The sequence below is a fragment of the Opisthocomus hoazin genome, chromosome 4 (assembly GCF_030867145.1).
Source record: "Opisthocomus hoazin isolate bOpiHoa1 chromosome 4, bOpiHoa1.hap1, whole genome shotgun sequence".
Taxonomy (NCBI): domain Eukaryota; kingdom Metazoa; phylum Chordata; class Aves; order Opisthocomiformes; family Opisthocomidae; genus Opisthocomus; species Opisthocomus hoazin.
This window is the reverse complement of record NC_134417.1, coordinates 48,272,576-48,293,891: the sequence shown is the minus strand read 5'-3', so window position 1 is coordinate 48,293,891 and position 21,316 is coordinate 48,272,576. Positions and strand designations below refer to the sequence as shown.

The 21,316-nt window shown below is 41.5% G+C and overlaps 1 protein-coding gene across 1 annotated transcript in view; it reads left to right on the top strand.

Moving 5' to 3' along the window:
• Positions 1–20,570, top strand: part of CMTM8 (CKLF like MARVEL transmembrane domain containing 8) — a 37,699-nt gene extending 17,129 nt beyond the window's left edge. The window contains exons 2-4 of the mRNA XM_075417416.1: positions 13,918–14,091; positions 17,091–17,207; positions 19,955–20,570. Coding sequence (XP_075273531.1) covers positions 13,918–14,091; positions 17,091–17,207; positions 19,955–20,038 — 375 coding nt within the window. The 3' untranslated portion in view covers positions 20,039–20,570. The remainder of the gene's footprint in view (positions 1–13,917; positions 14,092–17,090; positions 17,208–19,954) is intronic.
• The last annotated feature ends 746 nt before the right edge of the window (positions 20,571–21,316 follow it).

Sequence of the window (21,316 nt, the reverse complement as noted above, 5' to 3'; positions counted from 1 at the left end):
TGTGTAAAGTAACTTACACAAATCACTGCCATTTATTGAGAAGCTGGTATTTTTCTACCCTCAGGAACTGTATCCCTTCAAGAAAGATGGGAGAAATGAAGATAGAGTGCTATAAAACTTCTTCCAAAGGAAAAGTTTGTATGTAGATAGAAGAGGCAAGATCAAGGTTGAAGAACACATAGGTAGCTCAAACCTCTTTTCACTTACATGAATTTGTTAGAACAAATGAGCAAACCCTTCCTACCATCATGTTCCATTAAGAAACAATGGTAGTTGTAGTAATAAAAATAATAATAAGTAGCCACATTGGGGAAGATGCATTCAGCCAGACTCACAGGACCCTGTATCTTTTGAGCTCAGAATCCACTTCTGAACTTTTCCAGTTTAAATAATAAAAGAGAAAGTAAAAAGAGATTACTGAAGCTAATAGTCTTTTTTTTCCTGATTTTTGTCTGCAAGGGGAGTCATCTCATCACAGTGCATTTCCAGAAGTGTCAAAGACAACCATGTATTCAATGTACACAGCAGGCTCAGCCTGCGCACTCACATTTTGTATGTGTGCTTTAAAAAGGAGAAATTTTATTCAGAGCACAAGGACTATACTGTGGTGTTTACCTCCAGAAATGTCTCTGCTATGTGACTTGAAAGCCTGTGGCCCTTCTCAGAAAAACACCCATATATTTGTGAACCAGTCGCTACATTTGCACAAACAAAAAGTAATGTGTTAAGCTTGTCATCTGTCCCACTGAAGAAACGTCTCCCGAAAACCCAAAAGAAAAACTGGGAGGGGGCAGACCCTATCCCACAGTTAAACTGCAGCTGCACTCCTGAAACCCGTTCTGTCTTTTGAGAAGAGATACGGAATGCATCATCCGTAGAAATTTTTGTTAAATGTGAGGAGAGGAAATTTCTTCCGTTGTCCAAATTTTAGCTTTAGATCTCAAAATAAGAATTCGAAAAGCCTGCCAGTATGGTTTTCCCTTTTTTTTTATTTTTTTTTAATTTAAATTGCAGCAAAGCAGCACAGTGAGCCCTTTTAAGTCCTTCCACCAAGTAGTTGATATTCCCTACTAATATGATCTCTCAAATCTGCACGTAATTTTGGAGTATGACGATCTTTTAAAATGGAAATCAACTCATACAGCATTATATGAATTTGATAATATGACTTACTACAAATCAACTCAATTAATTACCACTGCACCTCGTGGATCATGTAGGATGTATTTTCGTTTCCATACTGCCGGTATTTGGACAGGACTGTTAAAAAGACCAACTTGTGAATGTTACTTCTCGAATACATCAATTACAACTTTTACTCAGAGTTCCAACATGGATTAATATTCAAATGTTTAATGCAAAGACATTTAACCTTGTAGTTTCACCTATCTTGATAATTTATAACCAGGGTTTTTAAAAGAGAAAATGATCGGAGTATGGAATTTAGGTGCTATTTTTAAAACTGAAGGTGTTTGTACCTAACCTTCAAGTTCTTACCAAAAAACCTTTCCTCTAGAGGCTGCACAAGACCAGCCGCTAGGAAAAAAATACATACGTGTCCTGTGCTGTGTGTCCCTCTGTGACTATTTTGCTTTGTGATTGTCTGCTTTGAAATTCATACTTGACTTCAGCATGAAGTGGAAAGTCCTCAGAAAGCAACTCAAAAGGCAGATTATTTTGTCTTTGGATCTAATATACTATTACTTTACATTTTCCTTTCTCTGCTGCTGAAGAGCGAAGTGTAACCGGAGTTCCAGTGAGTAATTCCCAGCTCCGTGACACTGTGGTGTTTGCCACAGCAGCAGCACTTCTCCCTGCTCTTGTCAGGAGACTGTGGAGACGGTCATTTTGAAATCAAGAGCACTGCTGCACAATAGCAAGGTGTTTCTTCTTGGGAAATGGTAGGTGGTAGGAGTAACCTCTGCTGCAGCCAGGCCTTGCTGAAGTGGGAGGAAAAGGGAGCAGCACCGTTCGTTTTATTCGCATCCCTCATGATTGCTGGATAAGAGGCCAGGTGGTCTCTTTGGGTTGAGGTCATGTTCGGAGATCAAGCAATGTGGAGGTCATTGCCTTCCAGCTGTTTCACCGAGTGCCCTTCTGGAGAGGTGAGTAAGTGCTTTTTAGGACAGGCTGTTTGTCTTCGGTGGCATTTTGCACCACCCCTTTTTATTTTTACGTTAAACTGTGGCCCCGATGGAGCTGCTGATAGCAGCAACCAGCGTGTTCCCAGTCAGCCGCAGCAGCTCAGAGGCTGGTTGCAGGTCTTTCTCTTGACTGACCTGGGATGGGCCGATGGCACTGTATTCTGCGTAAAAGTACTTTAGTCAGATGATAGAACGTTATGAGCAAAGGTGAGGCTGTGTCTTCTGCTATGACTATGTACATAGATGATGGCTAGCGCTGTGCTAGCAAGGGCGTAGAAGTTAATATATGCATGGTGTACAGTAACCTATATAAATGTCTCTTGTGTGTGCAGGTCCTCGGGCAAAACAGGAGCGTAAAGTTAGAATTTACAGGCATCAGTAAACAGTAGGGTGCTCCTGAATGCAGCCCTCAAAAACCTTAAAGCATTTAATGTGGAAAATGCCCTGGGACGAGGACCAATCTTTATGCTTTGTACACACTTTAATGGCCTGTTAATGATCAACCACTGCTCCACTGAGAAGATACATCTTATGATGATACAATTCAAGCCAGTTTCTTCACCATTGCTTGAGATTATTCCTCATCATTCCACTGCAGAACCAAATGGTGTATTGATGTGGCATGTAGTCGTCCCAACCTGTTAACACTTTTGCAGCTTCCAATACTCGATTGCCAGGGTCTCCTGCAGTAAAGTAAGGCAAATTAAAACCAGAAGTTAGTAATGGTGGTTGTAATAGATCTGGTCAGTGGTCTGTTTAGTCCAGTGTTCAGTCTCTGATAATGACTGATACAGAATACTTAGGGAGGAGTGTAAGAAGGAGCACATATGGCAAGATCCTTCTCTGCTATGGTTTTCTAGCAAACTGCATGTTCAGTTATTTCCAGAGCTGAAGGTTGCATCTTGACTATTGTGTATATAGGTGTTACCTACAGGCAGGGCTGACTAGTCTTCCAGGAGCATGTATGATGTTTTTTTGTGGCAGTGAATTCTGTAATTTGGTTATGTATTGGTTTTTTTTCTTCTGGATTTGTTTGTTTGTTTTTAATACCACTTCCTGAGCTTGGCCTGGGGGCAAATGAGGAACAATGAGAGCTTGTGGGTTAGAATTAAGGGACAGGCTCATAAGGGTGACATTATGGTGGGTGTGTACTACAGGCCACCTGACCAGGAGGAGGAAATTGATGAGGCCTTCTACAGGCAGCTACAAGCAGCCTCACAGTCACAGGCCCTGGTTCTCATGGGGGACTTCAACCACCCTGACATCAGCTGGGAAGACCATACAGCTAGGCAGGCGCAATCCAGGAGGTTCCTCAGAGCATCGATGATAACTTTCTGATACAATTGTTGGAGGAACCAACAAGGAAAGGCGCGCTGCTGGACCTTGTATTAACAAACAAGGAGGGACTGGTGGAGGATGTGAAGGTCGGAGGTAGACTCAGCTGCAGTGACCATGAAATGGTCAAGTTCAGGATCCTGCGTGGAGGAAGCAGGGCGATAAGCAGGATCAAAACCGTGGACCCCAGGAGGGCTAACTTTGGCCTCTTCAAGGAGCTACTGGGAGGAATCCCGTGGGCCAGGGCTCTCGAAGGCAGGGGGGTCCATGAGTGCTGGTCGCTCTTTAAATGTCACTTCCTCCATGGTCAGGAGTGGTGCATCCCCCTGAGAAAGAAATCGAGCAAAGGAGGCAGGAGACCTGCATGGTTAAACAAGGAGCTTCTAGCGGAGAGCAGGTGGAAGAGAAAGGTCCATGGAATGTGGAAAGAGGGGCAGGCCACTTGGGAAGAGTACAGGAATGTGGTCAGAGTGTGCAGGTATGCGACGACGAAGGCCAAAGCCCACCTGGAATTGAAGCTGGCAAGGGATGTCAAAAACAACAAGAAAGGCTTCTTCAACTACATCAGCAGCAAAAGGAAGGCTAGGGACAACGTGGGGCTGCTGCTGAATGAGGCGGGTGTCCTGGTGACGGAGGATGCGGAGAAGGCAGAGCTACTGAATGCCTCCTTTGCTTCAGTCTTCTGTGCTAAGACTGGCCCTCAGGAATCCCAGGCCCTGGAGGTAAGAGAAGCAGCCTACAGAGAGGACGACTTTCCCTTGGTCGAGGAGGACTGTGTGAGGGATCGCTTAAGCGATCTGGACGTCCACAAATCCATGGGCCCTGATGGAATGCACCCACGAGTGCTGAGGGAGCTGGCGGATGTCATTGCTGAGCCACTCTCCATCATCTTTGAGAGGTCCTGGAGGACAGGAGAGGTGCCCGAGGACTGGAGAAAGGCCAATGTCACTCCAATCTTCAAAAAGGGCAAGAAGGAGGACCCAGGGAACTACAGGCCGGTCAGCCTCACCTCCATCCCGGGAAAGGTGATGGAGCAACTTATCCTAGAGGCCATCATCAAGCAAGTGGAGGAAAAGAAGGTTATCAGGAGTAGTCAGCATGGATTCACCAAGGGGAAATCATGCCTGACCAATCTGATAGCTTTCTATGATGACATGACTGGCTGGGTAGACGAAGGGAGAGCTGTGGATGTTGTCTACCTTGACTTCAGCAAGGCTTTTGACATAGTCTCCCATAATATCCTCCTAGGGAAGCTCAGGAAGTGTGGGCTAGATGAGTGGTCGGTGAAGTGGATTGAGAACTGGCTGAATGGCAGAACTCAGAGGGTTGTCATCAGCGGCGCTGAGTCTAGTTGGAGGTCTGTAACTAGTGGTGTCCCCCGGGGGTCAGTACTGGGCCCAGCCTTGTTTAACTTCTTCATCAACGACCTGGATGAAGAGTTAGAATGTACCCTCAGCAAGTTTGCTGATGACACCAAACTGGGAGGTGTGGTAGACACACCAGAAGGCTGTGCTGCCCTTCAGCGTGACCTGGACAGGCTGGAGAGTTGGGCAGAGAGGAATCTGATGAGGTTCACCAAAGGCAAATGCAGGGTCCTGCACCTGGGGAGGAACAACCCCATGCACCAGTAGAGGCTTGGGATGGACCTGCTGGAGAGCAGCTCTGCGGAGAGGGACCTGGGTGTCCTGGTGGACGACAGGTTGACCATGAGTCAGCAGTGTGCCTTGGCTGCCAAGAAAGCCAAGGGGATCCTGGGGTGCATCAAGAAGAGTGTGGCCAGCAGGTCGAGGGAGGTTCTCCTTCCCCTCTACACTGCCCTAGTGAGGCCTCATCTGGAGTACTGTGTCCAGTTCTGGGCTCCCCAGTTCAAGAAAGATGAAGAGCTACTGGAGAGAGTCCAGCGGAGGGCTACAAGGATGGTGAGGGGACTGGAACATCTCCCCTACGAGGAGAGGCTGAGGGAGCTGGGCTTGTTCAGCCTGAAGAAGAGAAGGCTGCGAGGGGACCTAATAAATGCTTATAAATATCTGAAGGGTGGGTGTCAGGAGGATGGGGCCAAGCTCTTTTCAGTGGTGCCCAGCGACAGGACAAGGGGCAATGGGCACAAACTGAGGCACAGGAAGTTCCATCTGAACATGAGGAAGAATTTCTTCCCTCTGAGGGTGACGGAGCACTGGAACAGGCTGCCCAGGGACGTTGTGGAGTCTCCTTCTCTGGAGATATTCAGGACCTGCCTGGACAAGGTCCTCTACAGCCTACCGCTGCTTCGGCAGGAGGGTTGGACTAGATGAGCCACAGAGGTCCCTTCCAACACCTACCATTCTGTGATTCTGTGATTCCTTCTGTTTGTTTTTCGACTTTCTGCCTGATAGTTTAGCTGGATGCTTCTTGTGTTGCAAGTCCTAATTCAGTCCTTGTTTCTTTCTTTACGCCACCCGCCATTGTGCATATTCTCCTTCAGTATTCAATAGAAAATTGGACTCATCTGTTTTCCAGCCTTAACTTTCTTTTCTTGCAGGAGCCATTCTCCGTGCCTTGCATAATCCAACTGAATCCAACTGGGAGAGAGGAATGAACAGAATGTACTCAATGTGTGGGCACACCATTGATTATAAAGCACTGCGATATGTTCTGTTTGTTGGGAGTTTTTTATTATTTTATTCCTTTCCTTTCACTTTCTAATCTTCTGTTGGGACTTTTTGAACACATGGAACAATATTTATAACCCAAGCAGTCTTACTTCTTGTTTACTTTCTGAATGTCCACTACCCTACCTCTAGTTACTTTTTCATACAAAGCTTCCTGAGAAACTGTAAGTGATGAACTCTTTTGTAGTGATTTCACAATTTTGATGGGGGATGGGACAGTTTGCGTTTTCCAGGAAACATCCCGTGCTTCTCTAATTTGAGCTTCCTGCTTTTGGTCTGTGTTACTGGTGTTAGCTCTGGTCTCACGCATTCCATGCACATTTCTCAGGTGAAGCCACATTTGAGCATTGTAATACGCTGCTGGGATGCACAGTGCGGTTTCCTTACTCTCTCTCCCACCCCCAAGTTACTTTTCTCAGCTGTCAGTTGCAGTGAGCCGGAGCACCGCATCACAGAAGACTCCTCACGCACGAGTTGCAGTGCGGTCAGTGGAGTCAACAGCGGAGGCTAGAGAAGGAGTACCTTTGTGATTTATTCGTTTTGGTGGGCGGTAGACTCATTAAGGTAACATGAAATTGGGGTGTGCTGCTGCATTTTGCTCAGGCACGTTTGTCTTTAATGCCTAGGCAGCACTGCAGTATTGCAATACCCATTCTGATCAGAAAAATAAGTTTGGTGCTTGCATGCCAGCTACTTACTGCCTCCCTCTCTCTGCTCTTCCCAATGAGATTTTGTAGTTTGTTGGGCCCTCTTGCAAGCTGGCTTTGCCTCTCAGTGTAAATCCTTCTGTAAGTGCAAGCCGATACCCTTATTTACGCATGCTGCGGCCAGTTCAGTACATCCTCGCTGCATGGCTGATCTGGATAATGAGCGTCATGGTCTAAACATCAGGACTAGCCCTTCTTTACTGGCTCAGGTGTGGGGAGGTCTGGTCCCGATTTTTTTTAGGTGAAGGTGCTCTTGGACGCTTTCCTGGGGAGGTGGGGTAGGTGTGGGAGGACTTCCTTGCTCGGTGGAGCTGTGGGAGAGGTGCTCGAGGTCCGTCAGCTGTTGAAGGGCTTGGTCTGAAATCTTGCTCTGGAACAGGCGTGTTCGCTATTGAATGAAATGTCTGCCAGAGGGCCTTGACCCATTAAAAGCCTGAGGCAGGAGGTTTTTCTGTGTGGTTTGTAATAGGATTTGCACCAAACTCTTGAGTAACAGAGTTCAGTCTTTAGTGAAGATGTTATTTTGGAGCATATTTTGGCACGTGCTGCTTCCAACAGTTTTCTTTCTTGGGAAATCTATCCTAACAATGCTGTGGGGGCATTCTCTCAAGTGATGGTTAGTATTGCCAGTATTTCGAGCCCTCGCATTTGGTCTGTAATGAGGGGTGCATGCTGGTGCTGCCAGGGAGCCAAGAGCATGGCAACAGAGTTTGAAGAGTTGTGGGAAGGCTCAGCGCTGAAACTAGTTGCTTGAAAATAATTTCAAAGGTATTCAGACAATTTTTAGAAATTCTGTGAAAGTAGGAGAGACTGAATTTTGCACAGTTTTATAATGAATATAAATGTTTTCAAAGGTAGGAGAGACTTCAGATCTGTAGATGCTACTCAGTTTGGCACTAAATGTTGTACTGTATAAATGGTAAAATACTTCATTGGTATGTCCGTTATGACCAATGGCATGTTACTACGAGCACTGTGAATTTTTAAATTTTGCTAGGAAGGCAAAGCCCTGAGAAGTCTCAGGAAAACCACTAGCCTTTTCTTTTATCTGGTGTACAACCTGCAAAAACATGCAGAATTCAAAGGAATTTTTTTCCTGCCTGTATGTAGAGCCTGAGTTTTCTTCTCACCAGAAGACAGTCCGGGAGAGTAACAGTGCTTTCCTCCACTGAGGAGCGACACCGAATGTTGATGGAGGAAAAGGAATATACAGTGTTGTTGGTAATGAGGAGGGGGGCAGTGGTGACTGGCTGATGTCAATGCATTGTTATGTTTTGTGTTAAAAAAGTGTTGGAGGTTGGGAAAGAGCAGCAGGAGGCAAAGGCAATGCATTGATTAGATTATTACAGAGCACGTTAGCATGGTCCTTGAAATTGCAAGGACCTAGTATCTCTAAAAAATGTAGCTGAAAGATGTTTTTTAATTTCCTGGTCTTTGTATCTTTACTCAGTGTTAATATTATATTTTATTCAGTTCTATTGACTTAATAAAAGTTTGAATCCTTCCAGTTTTAAAAGCTAAATTTTAAAACATGTTTATCACCTTTTTTCTGACTGCAACACTAACAAGATTTTCATATGTTGTATTTTAATCTGGACTGGTATTTGATTGATTTATCCAGTACTTGTAGGCTTTCATCTTTTTTTTTTTCCTTAGGCATTTTTCCTCCCTGGACATTAAAATACAATTTTCTAAATAGTGGGGAAGAGTTTTATGGCTTTGGGTTTTCTTTATTTTGTTTTTGTTTGGTTTTGGTTTTTAAGTAAAACAAATTATTTTTATTTTCAGTAGTTTTGTGAATAAACTTACATTTGACGTTGCTGTTGTACCCAGTATGGAAGTGAACCTTTGAAGGTTGCTTTGTGCCGACGCTCTAACTGAGTATAACCCTTGTGCAAGATTTCTGCACGTGTGTCGCTGATTTCCAGCGTCCCCTTTCAGTCTGCAGGGGTTTGGCACTGGGTGCGGGCTGCCCGTTTGGTGTTTCTGCTGGGGCAGCTGAAGCCTGCACAAGTGCCCCCGTGGGAAGCGTTTTCCTTAAAAAAAGCAAGGATTGCCCTGCCTCTAGTGGCAGAAGGCGAAGGTGTCGTGTGTCGTTTCGTAGGTCGCGTGTGAGAGCACAAACCTCCGGTTTAAAGACGTTATTTAAGTGCAGTGCAAACATTTTCTCCATTTAGCCGTCGCTGGAAGAAAAGAAATCCACTCTGTATCTGTCGAATGTAAGACAGTTAAATCTGCTGGTTCCTACGACGGACTGTCCTGGGAATGTTTTAGAGGAACGATAGAGGAGGAATGCCCATTTTCCCCCTCTTTTTTTCTCTTAAAATAACTTCTGCCCCCAGATATTTTGATTCGCTGTATAAGATCCTCTGTTTTGGCGTGTGATCCATGTCATGACAGGTTTGGAAGAGTGGTTTTTAATCTCACCAAATGCTCACAAACACCCAAGGGGTGGTTGACTAATCACCATCAAATAAGGGGAGCCCCTGTAGCGCTGAACTGCTGGAGTGGCTGCCCTTTGGGAGCCTTGCTTACCCACTTTGGACCTGATGAAAAGCATCTCCAACCTTGTCTTCCCAAGGGCCGTAAAAGGGGAGAGAAGAGACCAGGGAGCAGGCGTGAGACATGTTCGTGCTCTCCCTGCCCGCGGGAGACTCCCTGGGTTTTTTTGCCTGCAGAGAGTAGCCGAGGGAAGAAAAGGATGGAGGTTGAGACATGCATAGGCTGCTTGTGCTGCTGCCGAGGTAGCTCCCAACTTGTGATTTAGTAGTGAAATAATGATGTGCAGTAATTTAGAATGGTCTCCCTTTCTTCTAGTTGTAAATCTCCTTTCTTGAGAAGGAGAGGCAAGATGTCTTGCGTTCTACTTGCTGGATTCTGTCCATGTTTAGGTGGCTTGAATACAGGAGACAACTGCAAATGCACAACTCTTCTAGTCTCCTTCTGCCATCATTTCCATCTGTGCCAGCAGCAACTCTGTATAAATCCTACAATACTTTTGCATACAGAGAATTGGAATGGTGCTAGGAAGCATGTCTAGGATAAAAAATAGGAAAAGCTTCAGGCAAACATACAAAATAGTTTCTTTTTTTTTTTATTTCATGACACTAGATGAGCCTTGGGTTTTTCTCCGTCAGTTCTGCCACAATGAGTCTTCTTTTTCCTTTGAAAGGGATGCATGAACATTTTTAAGTGTGTTGCTGAGTTAACCAGTCAAGATAAATGCTGCAGAATTTGTAACGCTAATGTCACTGAAGAGGAGTCACTACATCATAGGCTTTTTAAATACAGTTTGCAAGTATGAATTCAGTTCTGCAGTTTTTAAGATGCTTGAAAAGCAAAACTGGATACACAGATTCAAGCTCACACCTGCTTTCATACCTGCTGGCTTGTACCAGCAACATGAGACAAGACATGTCTCATCTACGAGGCAACAAAGCCTTTTTTTTTTTCTTTAAGTGACTAAATAGTCTGATACTTTTGAAGTTCTTGGCACTGAGGAAAGAAAAATTATGGCACTTATTTAAGGGTTTGAATATGCAATTAAGGATCTAATTTTAAACCTGCACACTCAATAATATTGGGCTTTGCTACGAAGTTATTTCTTTTTTACGGTGTCTGCCGACTGCTGAAGTTATGCATTAGTACATTTGACATATTGATGTGTTCTAGTAATAGAGGTACCTGATCAAGCAGCAGCCAGTGATCACAAAGTAGATGTCTGAGGTGAAGTCGGAGACTGCAGTAAACAACGAAGAACTGCTTGCCTTTATCAAGTACTGATGAGTGAAATCTCTATCTCCCATCTGACTTGAAAAACTGGACTTGGTGGAGCCCTTACAGTCTCAGGACCCAGCATCCCCTCTCATTGACTAACACGTGCATTTTTGTCTTGGTCTGCTTGATGCTTTTTCCTCCCTTTCTCAGAGCCATTTTTGACAGGACTGTAGTATCTTCCTGTAATTCTAAATAAGCATAGTCTGACTTGCTCGTAAATTAAAACCAAATACTTAGCTATTACTACTACAGTCTGGCATACCTGGTTATAACGAGATACAGGCCTTTTCCAGTTGCTGAGTGGAGCTTTCTCCCTTGTCTTTCAGCTGATCTGAAACAGTAAAAGTAGCTGTGTATTGTCTGTGCACACTGAATTACTGTGGGCACTCCCCAGGTATTGCAGTTGCTGGTCTGTGCTTCACGGTATTGCATACCTATCACTTACTTCCCAGATTCTGTACACTAGATGCTCATTGAGATGGCATTTGAGTGTAGTCCAGTTATTCCCAGTGGGGAGGTTTGTTATCAAATCAGCAGGAAGAGCGGCGTTCTCGGCTCCAGCAGATGCACATGTCATCCAGTTTGTACTGATCTGTTGAACACCAAATGCGTAATGTAAGGGACACTCAGAATATTACGAGACAGGCTTTTAACACTGCAGAAGCTATCTCAGTATTTAACATGCTGAGAAGACAAGCTAATCACAAAAGACTTGGCTAGATGTCTGTGTTCCTTTGACTCCTTAGCTATTTTGTAGATGTTGATGCCCAGTGTGAACTTTAAATCAATTTATTGCATATGTTTACATATGCAATAAAACCATTTGCTGTATCATTTAACTACACACAGAGCGAATTGTTGACCATGAGCTGATCTGACCTTTTCAGGTCTAATCAAGAAATCTGAAATATTATTTCAGCTTGTCAGCTCCAGTAATATGCAGTAAGAGTATTTGGATCTAACTGAAAATGTCAGACGCGCTCTAATATGCAACCCATCAAAGTTATGATGCATATGAACCAAGATCTGGTGAAGAATATAAATCTGTAACATCTGTGATGCATCTCAATTGCTTAGACAAATTGTTCTGCTATTGACAGGAGCTAGCTAAAAACATGCATTAAAAGCAATTCTTTGGAATACATACACGATGTACAGCCTCTTAAATATTAAAATGATCTTGAAAGAGGGGTGATAATACCAGTTTAGAATATTACTGGAGAAACCAGTGAGAATACCGGCACCCTAGTTAATGTCTTGCTAGCTTTGTAGTGTGGTAGTGTAAGATTAGTGGTCTCGTATAACCTCAAATTTTACCTTTCTAATTTTAATAATTTGCTGCTCATGAAGTTTTTGCTCTTTCCAGAAATAATTCATTGTATAAGCTGAGGTGTCCTTATCAATCTTACTTGTGTTGAATTTAGTATTAAGCATTTTTGGTAGTCTTGTGCTATTTATGAAAAAGTCTCTTCTGAAGCTTTAAAAATAAAGCTTTCTAAAAACCAACACAGTTGTCAGTAGGCTATGGTGTTTAATGATGTTTAGTTTCTTTGTTTTCTTGTCTCATCTTCGAGGCTTCTGTTCTTGGTATTTTACTAGATATTCAGATCTAGGATAAATCTGTCTTTAATAATTATTTATCAAGCATGGGACCAATTATTCATTGGTATAATTTCTAGGTGATTAATTTAAATTTGGATTAAAGTGGATGAGCACAATGAAAAGCAAGTTTGTGTCCTAAGAAAATGGTGTTTTGTTAGCGAAACAGTGTACCAAGATTGTTTAATCTTAAAGCAGTTGTTAGACTGAAAATGAGTTGGATTTTAACCTAATCATGGGTGGTTCGTGCAATTTGAAGCATTATTAACCGAATTGCTACTATTAGTAAAATGTTGTTGGAACTAGAATTAAAATTAACTGTGGGAAGCATTGCTGAACTGATAACTTTGCGTTAAAGAATAGTGTCTATTTTAAACTACCCAGCTAATGCCATTTGAGCTGTTCTTGTGAAGCAATGCTGCCCTCCCCTGGTATACTGTGGAAAGTAGGAATTTTTATCCCAGTCTGAGCAAGTTCTGGGGATTTTTATTGAGGAGAAATCGCTGAATTAGTGAAAACAGTGGAAAAATGCTCTTAAAAAAGACCATTAGGTGCCTCCTTTATTACAAACCCAAGAGAAAAAAAAAAGTGGGACAGATTATTTGTGTGGTGCTTTTATGTATACACGGTGCAGATGTGGATGAATGTACAAATAATATACAGGAATATACTGGGAACACACAAGACAACAAATGGAGGGCTGAACGAAGTTTGGGTGGCAATTTGGAGGATAAATTGAAGACAAAATAAAAATACCAGGTAGGTGCTGAAAGGTAGCAGGACCGATTACAATAAACTTTTGCAGTATAGTTTTGTATATAATGTTTAGAGATTTATTATTATTTTTTCATATTGAATTCTGCAACAGAAAAAGTAAATGGGACCATGGCCAACAACTTGCATGGTAATAGGATTAGCTCCTGCGCAAATGAAGTTATAGCAAAACTGTCGTCTTCTGTCAGGGGCTGTTGATTGCAAAGATACCACCAGGCTCAGGAGGTCCCTCCACAGCACATTCCTGAGAGCTGAGGAAGGTAGTCCGAGGAAATACTACTATTGCATGGTCTATTCTTAATATATTTCTTCAGACATCTGTTATTAACCACTGCTGGAGAAGAATGCTGGGGTAGAAGGTTCTTTAGATTGGCCGACTGTGGCTGTGGTCTGTTAAGTAAGTGTGTTGCTATTTGCAACAGGAGTTGTGTTGTGTCCGTGGTGCCTGCCAGTCCACAGAGGAGGTGTTTTGTGGACCATTTGGAACTGGACCCCAACTATTCCATTACCTGTGATTGTGGCAGATGAGACCTGAAGATCCCAGTGGTCCTTCATGGGCTTCTGTTTCTAGGGTGACTTTGCTGACTGCAAAATAGTAGTATTTACCATCATACACGTAGGCTAGAATAAGCAATCCTTTTGAGAGCTAGCAGTAAAACCACTGCAGGTGTGGTGCCATAATAGTTAAAGGTGAGCTAAATCCACACCGAGACACCTCGTTCTGCCTTTTCCTTTGTGAAATCCTGCCACAGCAAAACCAGTGTTATATGTTGTTCTTTTTTGTTAGATTAGTATTCTGTCAGTGTAGCATCCCAACTCTGCTCATCAAATGGTTATGTGAATAGCAGTGGTGGTGGTGTTCCTTGACCTTGAACAAATGTATGAGGTCTAAGACTGTGTAACGGTTTTCTTTCTTCTCCATAACTTTTACAGGTATTGGGACTGTTGGTGTGGACCCTGATTGCTGGAACAGAATACTTTCTCTATCCAGCCTTTGGCTGGGTGATGTTTGTAGCTGTGTTTTATTGGGTTCTCACCGTCTTCTTTCTGATCATCTACATGACAATGACCTACACCAGGATCCCCCAGGTGCCATGGACCACGGTGGTAAATACACCCATTCTTTGTTATTTCAGGTTTGCTGGGTTATGAAGAGAATAAAATATTAGTGCATTCTATGACTGTAGTTAACCAACTGTGCTTGTGCTTTTTGCAGATTTTTCCCTAATTACTGTGTGTCTGTGTGCCTGCAGTGTTTAACCTTCATACTACCCAGACACTTTTAAAACACGTTTCCTATGATGTTTCACATTTTTGTTCAGTGGCTGATGGAGTGACTTGATTTTTAATAATGTGCGTGTGACTGATACTTATGCACAGTGGCCTCTTTTTCTCCCTGTAGTGATTACATCCCATGAAGAATGAGTCTGTTGCTGCCTCTGAGCTAACAGACCTGGCCAGATACCTTAAACAGCAGAAATCCCTACTTGAATCAACACCATGAACTGGAAGTGGGACCCTGGCTCTTAAAACATGACTCTTCCTCAGCTAAAAAGAAAAGGTGGTTCAGAGATAGCGACAGTCTGACAAGCCGTATATGGCCTACAGTGAAAATGGTGCTGAAAATTAGTGTTATATATATGTAAAATACATGCTATGTAATCCTTTGCTTTGAGCTCAAGACTTAATGCAAATCAGATAAACAGCTAATGTAATTACAGAAAAATTTCACAGGCACTTGAAATTCAGATCCAGTTTTTGTGGTTTGAACAAACCTGGCTAGCTCTACATCTCAATAATATATTTTTACATGATTTTCATAACAGGCTGGTGTTCAGGGTAACAGATCCTAAAAGTCATTGTCATTTCAGCCAACTGGCTATTTGTGACCCATCCAAGAACTATTATAAATTTAAGCTTTGCATTTGTCTGATAGTGAGATACTGTCTTTTTTTTTTTTTACTAGCTAAATATTATTGACTGGAATTCTGTTATTTTTCTGAGAAAATATATTTTAACTTCTGTGTTACAAACAGCTTGTTATCAGCTATACTGTGTACGTGACTAAAATTGAACACTCTTTTCATCCTCCCATTTGCTGCTGTAATAAATAGCCAGCTATAGCAATTACTAATAAGAACAACTAGGATTATGTTCACATAGCTTCTCTGTTTTCAAGTTTCATGACCAGCAATTACCATTAAGGCTATAACACTGCTGTAGAAATGTTGGATTATTTCAATTACAGCAGTAATGTGTCTGGGTACATTTAAAGGTGTGGAGTTTTTTTCCCCCGTTGCATTAGATGTAAGTAAAGTACATTCAAAGGGAAAGCATCTTCGTATCCATTTGTATACAGCTTTAGTCATTACCCCTCTTTCATCGGTTTATTATCAGACAACAGCTGCACATAAATGAGTTGCCCTTGATCTATATAGTAGACAAGCTGGCATATTTGATTTGTTTCTACTTCATATTGAGTGTATTTCTTGCTCTGAGTTCCAAATATATTATAGATAAGATCACATAAATGTAGGTCCAAAAGGTAGTCTCCCTTTTATAGTACAGGTTAATATGAAGAGAAAATAAATGCAAAATAAATAAAAGATGCTTGCATTCCAGCTTGTTTTGCCCTAAGGTGTTAAAAGCTGTTGGGAACAGCCTGTGAATTGGATCTCTGCCACTCCTGGCTGGCAAAGAGGTATATTGGGTCTCTTTTCAGAGAGAAGTTGTTAATGTCTTCGTTCAAGACAGCATGACACACACCTTTTTTGAGTGACATGCCCCTTTTTGAGTGAGTCAGTTTACGCCCACCTTCCCCTTGTTCTCTGAAGTGTCAGTTTCTGCTAGTTATTGCTCTGCCTCCTTAGGCGACAGTTAGCTCAGACTGTGCCTATTGTATGCAGTATCCAAAATTACATCTGGACTTCTCTGTCATAAATTCACTTTTTGCAGGTTAAGCACATTACCAAATTGCTTAAGATGCAGTTAATTTTACTGCAAATTAACCCAAAGGACGTGCTTCAAAACTGACTCTCCTTAATAGTGCAAGTTCTTTGCTAAAACAATCAATGGAAGCTTTTAAAATCTGGTAAATTTGAATTTAGGAAGCAGATGGTAATTTAGCATGAACCATTTGGTTTGAGTAATATATTGGCAGTAAAGGCCCAATCAGCTTGCATTGCATTCCATCTTCCCCAACAGTGTTATTTCCCAGAGCAGCACTTCTCAAAAATTACGTGCTTTTTTCTTTTCTACATGACAAGATATTGCAGGGATTTGTAGCTTTCCAGGGTAGTTGAGTCTTTTTGGAATGGGAAAGCCAAAAATAACAACAACAAATACTTTAGGCAATCAAATTTGGAATTTGAAAATCAGTGCTTTACAGAAGTTCACCTGAACCCGCCAATTGTTGGCATCTTATCCTAAAACTGTCAGTTTGATATTTTATTACTATAATGCCCAGATAAAACGAGAGGTGAGATCTGTGGATAGAGAGAATACCTTTTATTAGATTAACTGATGTAGGTGAGATAAACCCTGCTCATTTATACGTGTATGAATCAAACCTCAAGTGCCAGGCGTTGGACTCCGTCTGAGTGCTGAGGCACTGACCACGGTTCCCTGTGGGGAAAAACAAAGTTTTGGAAGCTTTATAAATATTCTTCATATACCCATGAGTCATTGATTCCTACAATGTGTCTTTGGGTAGATTTAAAATGTAATCAAATTGCAGTTTTGTTTTTTTTTTTTTTTCATGTAATCTCCTATTCTTACTGCCTAACACTTAGATTGTGAAAACCAAACTGTGCTTATTACCACTTTTGGAAAATCACAGCACACCACCTTTAAGGCTCTTCTGGATGTAGTGTGATGGAGTTTGCATAAAATGTGCTTTAATGTTTATGGATCTTCAGAATAAACAGTTAAATTTTAATCTTACAGATAGAAACTTGGAAGAAGGTAACAATAGTTAAGAATCACGTTTCCTGTGTCCAATGCATGTGCACATTGTATTTCAGATGAGAGTTTTGTAATGTTGGAATAGAAGATGGTAACAAATGCATGTGCATATTAATTACTTATGTTGTTTGGTTTTTCAACAGGGTCTGTGTTTTAATGGAAGTGCCTTCATTTTGTACCTCATTGCTGCCATTGTAGATGCATCTTCAGTTACCAAAGAATTGGACAGTCACAATTACAACAGCTGGGCAGCTTCTTCAGTGAGTTCATTTTTTGTTTAAATCAGTTCTGTGTCCATTAAAGTTATAGCAAAAGAAGACTTGCTGGAAGTGCGGGTTGAAATGCATGTATTCTGGATTTTGAAAAGCTGCAGACTCATATAGGAGCTCACGCTATAGGTAGACTATAGGTCTAGGTATAGGTGACTAGAAATTCCACCAGGAGATGACAGCCACGTCAGGAAAGGCTCTAATGTTTTTAAGATCGTACTGCTTTTTCCCTCCTCTGTCCCCATTTATTACTAGCTCTCTGGCAGAGGTTACAGTCTGCACATCAGAGTAGACAAAACAGATGGGGTGAGCATGAATGCACTTGGACAACTTCAAAAGCAGTTTAAACTAACTCAGCTAACTTTGCGCGCATGTGGCTAAGGTGCATTCAGCTTTTTGTGGGCTAAGCAATACACACAGCGCCTTTGGGAAGGTCCTGAAGTGGTATTGCTCTTTCTGTAGGGATCTTCCTGTTAACAGCCTCAACTGTTCATATTTCTTCTGAGTTGGGTGCGCAATGCCTGAAAAATCGTTTAACTTCCCAGTGTTTTAAAGTGGATGCAAATCATTAATTAGTGGGACATGACTGTTTTACTGCTTAGATTTGGAAATCCAAAGCAGTTAGTCAATGTGGGTGAAAAACAAATTTTTTTTTAAAGAGCCTTGTCACTTTCTGAGTAGGTGAACACTTTCTTTAGCTAAGGGAGGTGTAAAAGAACATGTGTCGTGGCAACGGTAGTCAAATTCAGTTGTACAGAGTAATTCTGAAATGCAGCAACTTTGTTGACTGTTCATGCTTCTGTAGTTGTCCTTTCTGGACTATTCACAAATCCTGTATTCTGTCTGAAGCTTATTGTAGACAGCCATGAACACACAGACTTGAACACCTGCTCTGCTTTTATCTTGGGAATTGGGTAACTGCGTCCCTGTCACTTCAGTGGTGTTCAGGGTCTTTTCCCCTTGGCAGTTTGTAACTCTTGATCTGTTACTCAGCCACTGCTGTTGACAGGAGCTTGCTTGCTGCTAGATAAGTGTCCACGCTGACGCAGGTTTTATGCAAAACACATGAATGCTCAGTGTCTCATGGGACGTTTGGAATCTCTTGTAATACCTCCTAATAGTGTTAATCTAATGCACTGTCTAAATAAGCTATTAAATGGAGATTCTTGCTTTCTGCACCCATTAAGGGTTTCATGGAGAATTCAGCAAGTCATCTATCTGCTAGAAAGATTTTAGGTAGACCGTTTATTTAGTAAGAAACAAAATTATTGGAAAAGGAGAATCCCGCTATTTTCTGTTGTCCTAATATTTTACATCATCAGCTACAGTTTTTGGTGCCACAGATTAAACTTGCATTAGATAAGACTCACCAAGAGCGCTCTGTTAGAGGGCTTAGATTTACTGCCTATACGCATGCTTAGGAGTGCCCTGCTCAGAGCTGAAGTGCCCACCCAGGCCAATGATGGTATGTAAGCAAGAAACATTGTTAGAATCATAAAATATTTTTAGGCTGGAGGGGACCTCTGGAGGTCATCTGATCCAGCTCTCTCCCCCCTAAAGCAGGGCTAACTCGTATCAGGCTGCCAGGGCCTTGTCCACTTATCCTTGGAAATACTCAAAGCTCAGCTATTCCACAATGTCTCTGGGCCTCTCTTGCCATGTTTGATTACTCTCATTGTGATTTCCACGCCCCCCCCCCATATCTAGTTGAAATTTCCGTTCTTGTAACTTCTGTTTGTTCCCACTTGTCCTATCACTGCTTGCCTCCAAGAAAAGTAGTGTTAATCCTATTTGCAGTGTCAGCTTTATTTGGTTCAGTTACCAGCACAAAACATTCTGGTCTTATCATAAGACCATTTTGAACATTGTCTATTTTGAACAACATACAGTGATTAACAGGAACTTAACCACTGGCACCAAATTGGACTTTATCAGTACAACTGAAATAGTTCACAGCTGTTCTTTGGTTTCTATGTGCATATGCTGCAAGGACTGCAGAAGCAACACCACCGATGCCGTGTAGTTTTAACCTTTAAAGATAAAGTAAATCTAGCCTGCTACAGAAGGCTTATTATTCTGTAATCAATTTCTGACAAAGTAGTAATATCTGAACGTGGCTGCTGTCACTGTTATTTGCACCGAGGAATACCTTTATTCATCAGTAGAGAACCTCTGGAATTGGTAACCTAATTGGTACTGCTGTTGGAGAACATGTCTGGGCCTGTGTTTGAATCCAAGTTCTCTCTGTAAACAAGCTGTTTTGATGCACGGCGTGCCATAGTGACGTACAGGTGGGCTGTAGGCGATTCCTGGAACACGGCAGCAGTGCAGAGTGTTAGCTCCAGCTCACACTGTCCGGTGGACTTTCCCTCAGTTTTTGCCAGCAATTGATGTATTGATGTTACAACCAGCAAGTATAGGATTGCTGAGAGTCCAAGTATAGGATTGGTGAGAGTCCGGTCTAGAAGATCCGTACTGAGGCGGTACAATGTGGAGATATGAGCTGAAATAGGCCATGTTTTGCCTACTTCTAGGCCCATATTTCTACACATAATAAAAGCTTACTTACACAGTGTTGACTCTGATGGCCACAGAAGTACAAGGAAGTGAAAGAGTGCCATTTTAGTCATCCTGCTATTTCTGCTTTTTCCAAATCCCATAGCTATTTTTTTCATAGAAATGAAAGTGCTTTCAAATATATCTTTTTCCTAATATATTTTTTTCCCCTCTCTCTACAGTTCTTTGCCTTCGTGGTTACCTCCTGCTATGCTGGAAATACGTATTTTAGCTTTATATCTTGGCGATCACGAACTTTGCAGTAAATATTTTGTTAAAATGAATTCTGTAGTATAAAACATGTTGAGGATTACACCTTCTTGACAAAGCTTGGAAGAGGGATGAGTTCTTTTTGAACATTCCTGTTAGAATTGACACAACATATTTTAAGATGAGATTAAAATGATTATTTATAATACAATATAATCTTTAGAGACATCTAACACTGACTTTGTACTGTATAATAAAATTTCATACCGCTTCTTTTAAAATTAACGTATTTTTCTAGACACTGTATAGACATTACTACTAAGGCTTTAATAAATGTTACTCAAACAATGTGCCAATTTTGTAAATGTAACTTTTTAAATCTTACAGGTATGGTTTTGATGCTGAATGCTACAAATCAAAATTAAGATTGATACTGTCTCATTATTATGTACAAAAAGTGACATTATGCAGAAAAAACCCACCCCAGACCTTAAAATAAATAAATAAATGACCCAACTGTGCACATTTTGTAAACTGGGAGTAGAAGGTTGCTTTTTTAATTTCTCTTTCAGAGTAAACTATATACTACTAAGAATTCTGATGATCCTGTCAGTTTGCATATTCTAACAGCTTCTCTCAATCATGAGATTGTTTTTGGAACCTGTTACTGTAGGTCTGAAGCTCACTGAAGGAATGTTGTGCCTGAAACACATTATCTTAACAGGTTTCTCAGATCCAGCAAGCTCCAAGGCGTAAGTCTAGACAGCAGTCCCCTAGTGCTCAGTGTTTAACCTTTAGTGAGAATATCACAAAACACCTACTAAAGGTAATAAATTTTGTTTCTCAGGGGACTGTGTTTTTCTCTTTTCTCCTTAGATTAGGCCATTAATCTGTCCTAATTAAAATCTGGGGTTCTAAATCCCATTAAATTATATAAAGATTAAATCGATAGAGGAATTGTCAAGACGCCAGTGCTAGGAACAAAGAATTTCCTCCCTCCTTTCCTGCCGGCATAATGTGTGAGTTGTTAGTTTAACAAATGAAGTTTTTAATTTGATGCTTGTATTTAAATATCTTTGAATCAAGCAGAAGTATGACAGAAGATTGACTTTCAAAACAGATACCTTTGAAAATTACTGTCAAATACAAATTACCTAAGGATTTTTTTTCCAGGAATTATGTGGAGAGTGTCAGGTTGTGATTATTTTGTGATATCATTTAAAGTTTTCCTCATTTAAAACTACTGGTAAATCTTTTATTCCTGGATTAAGAAGATTTGGACTCTATTCCAGTCTTCAAAAACTTGGTTGGACTACTGTATATGGTAGTAGAGA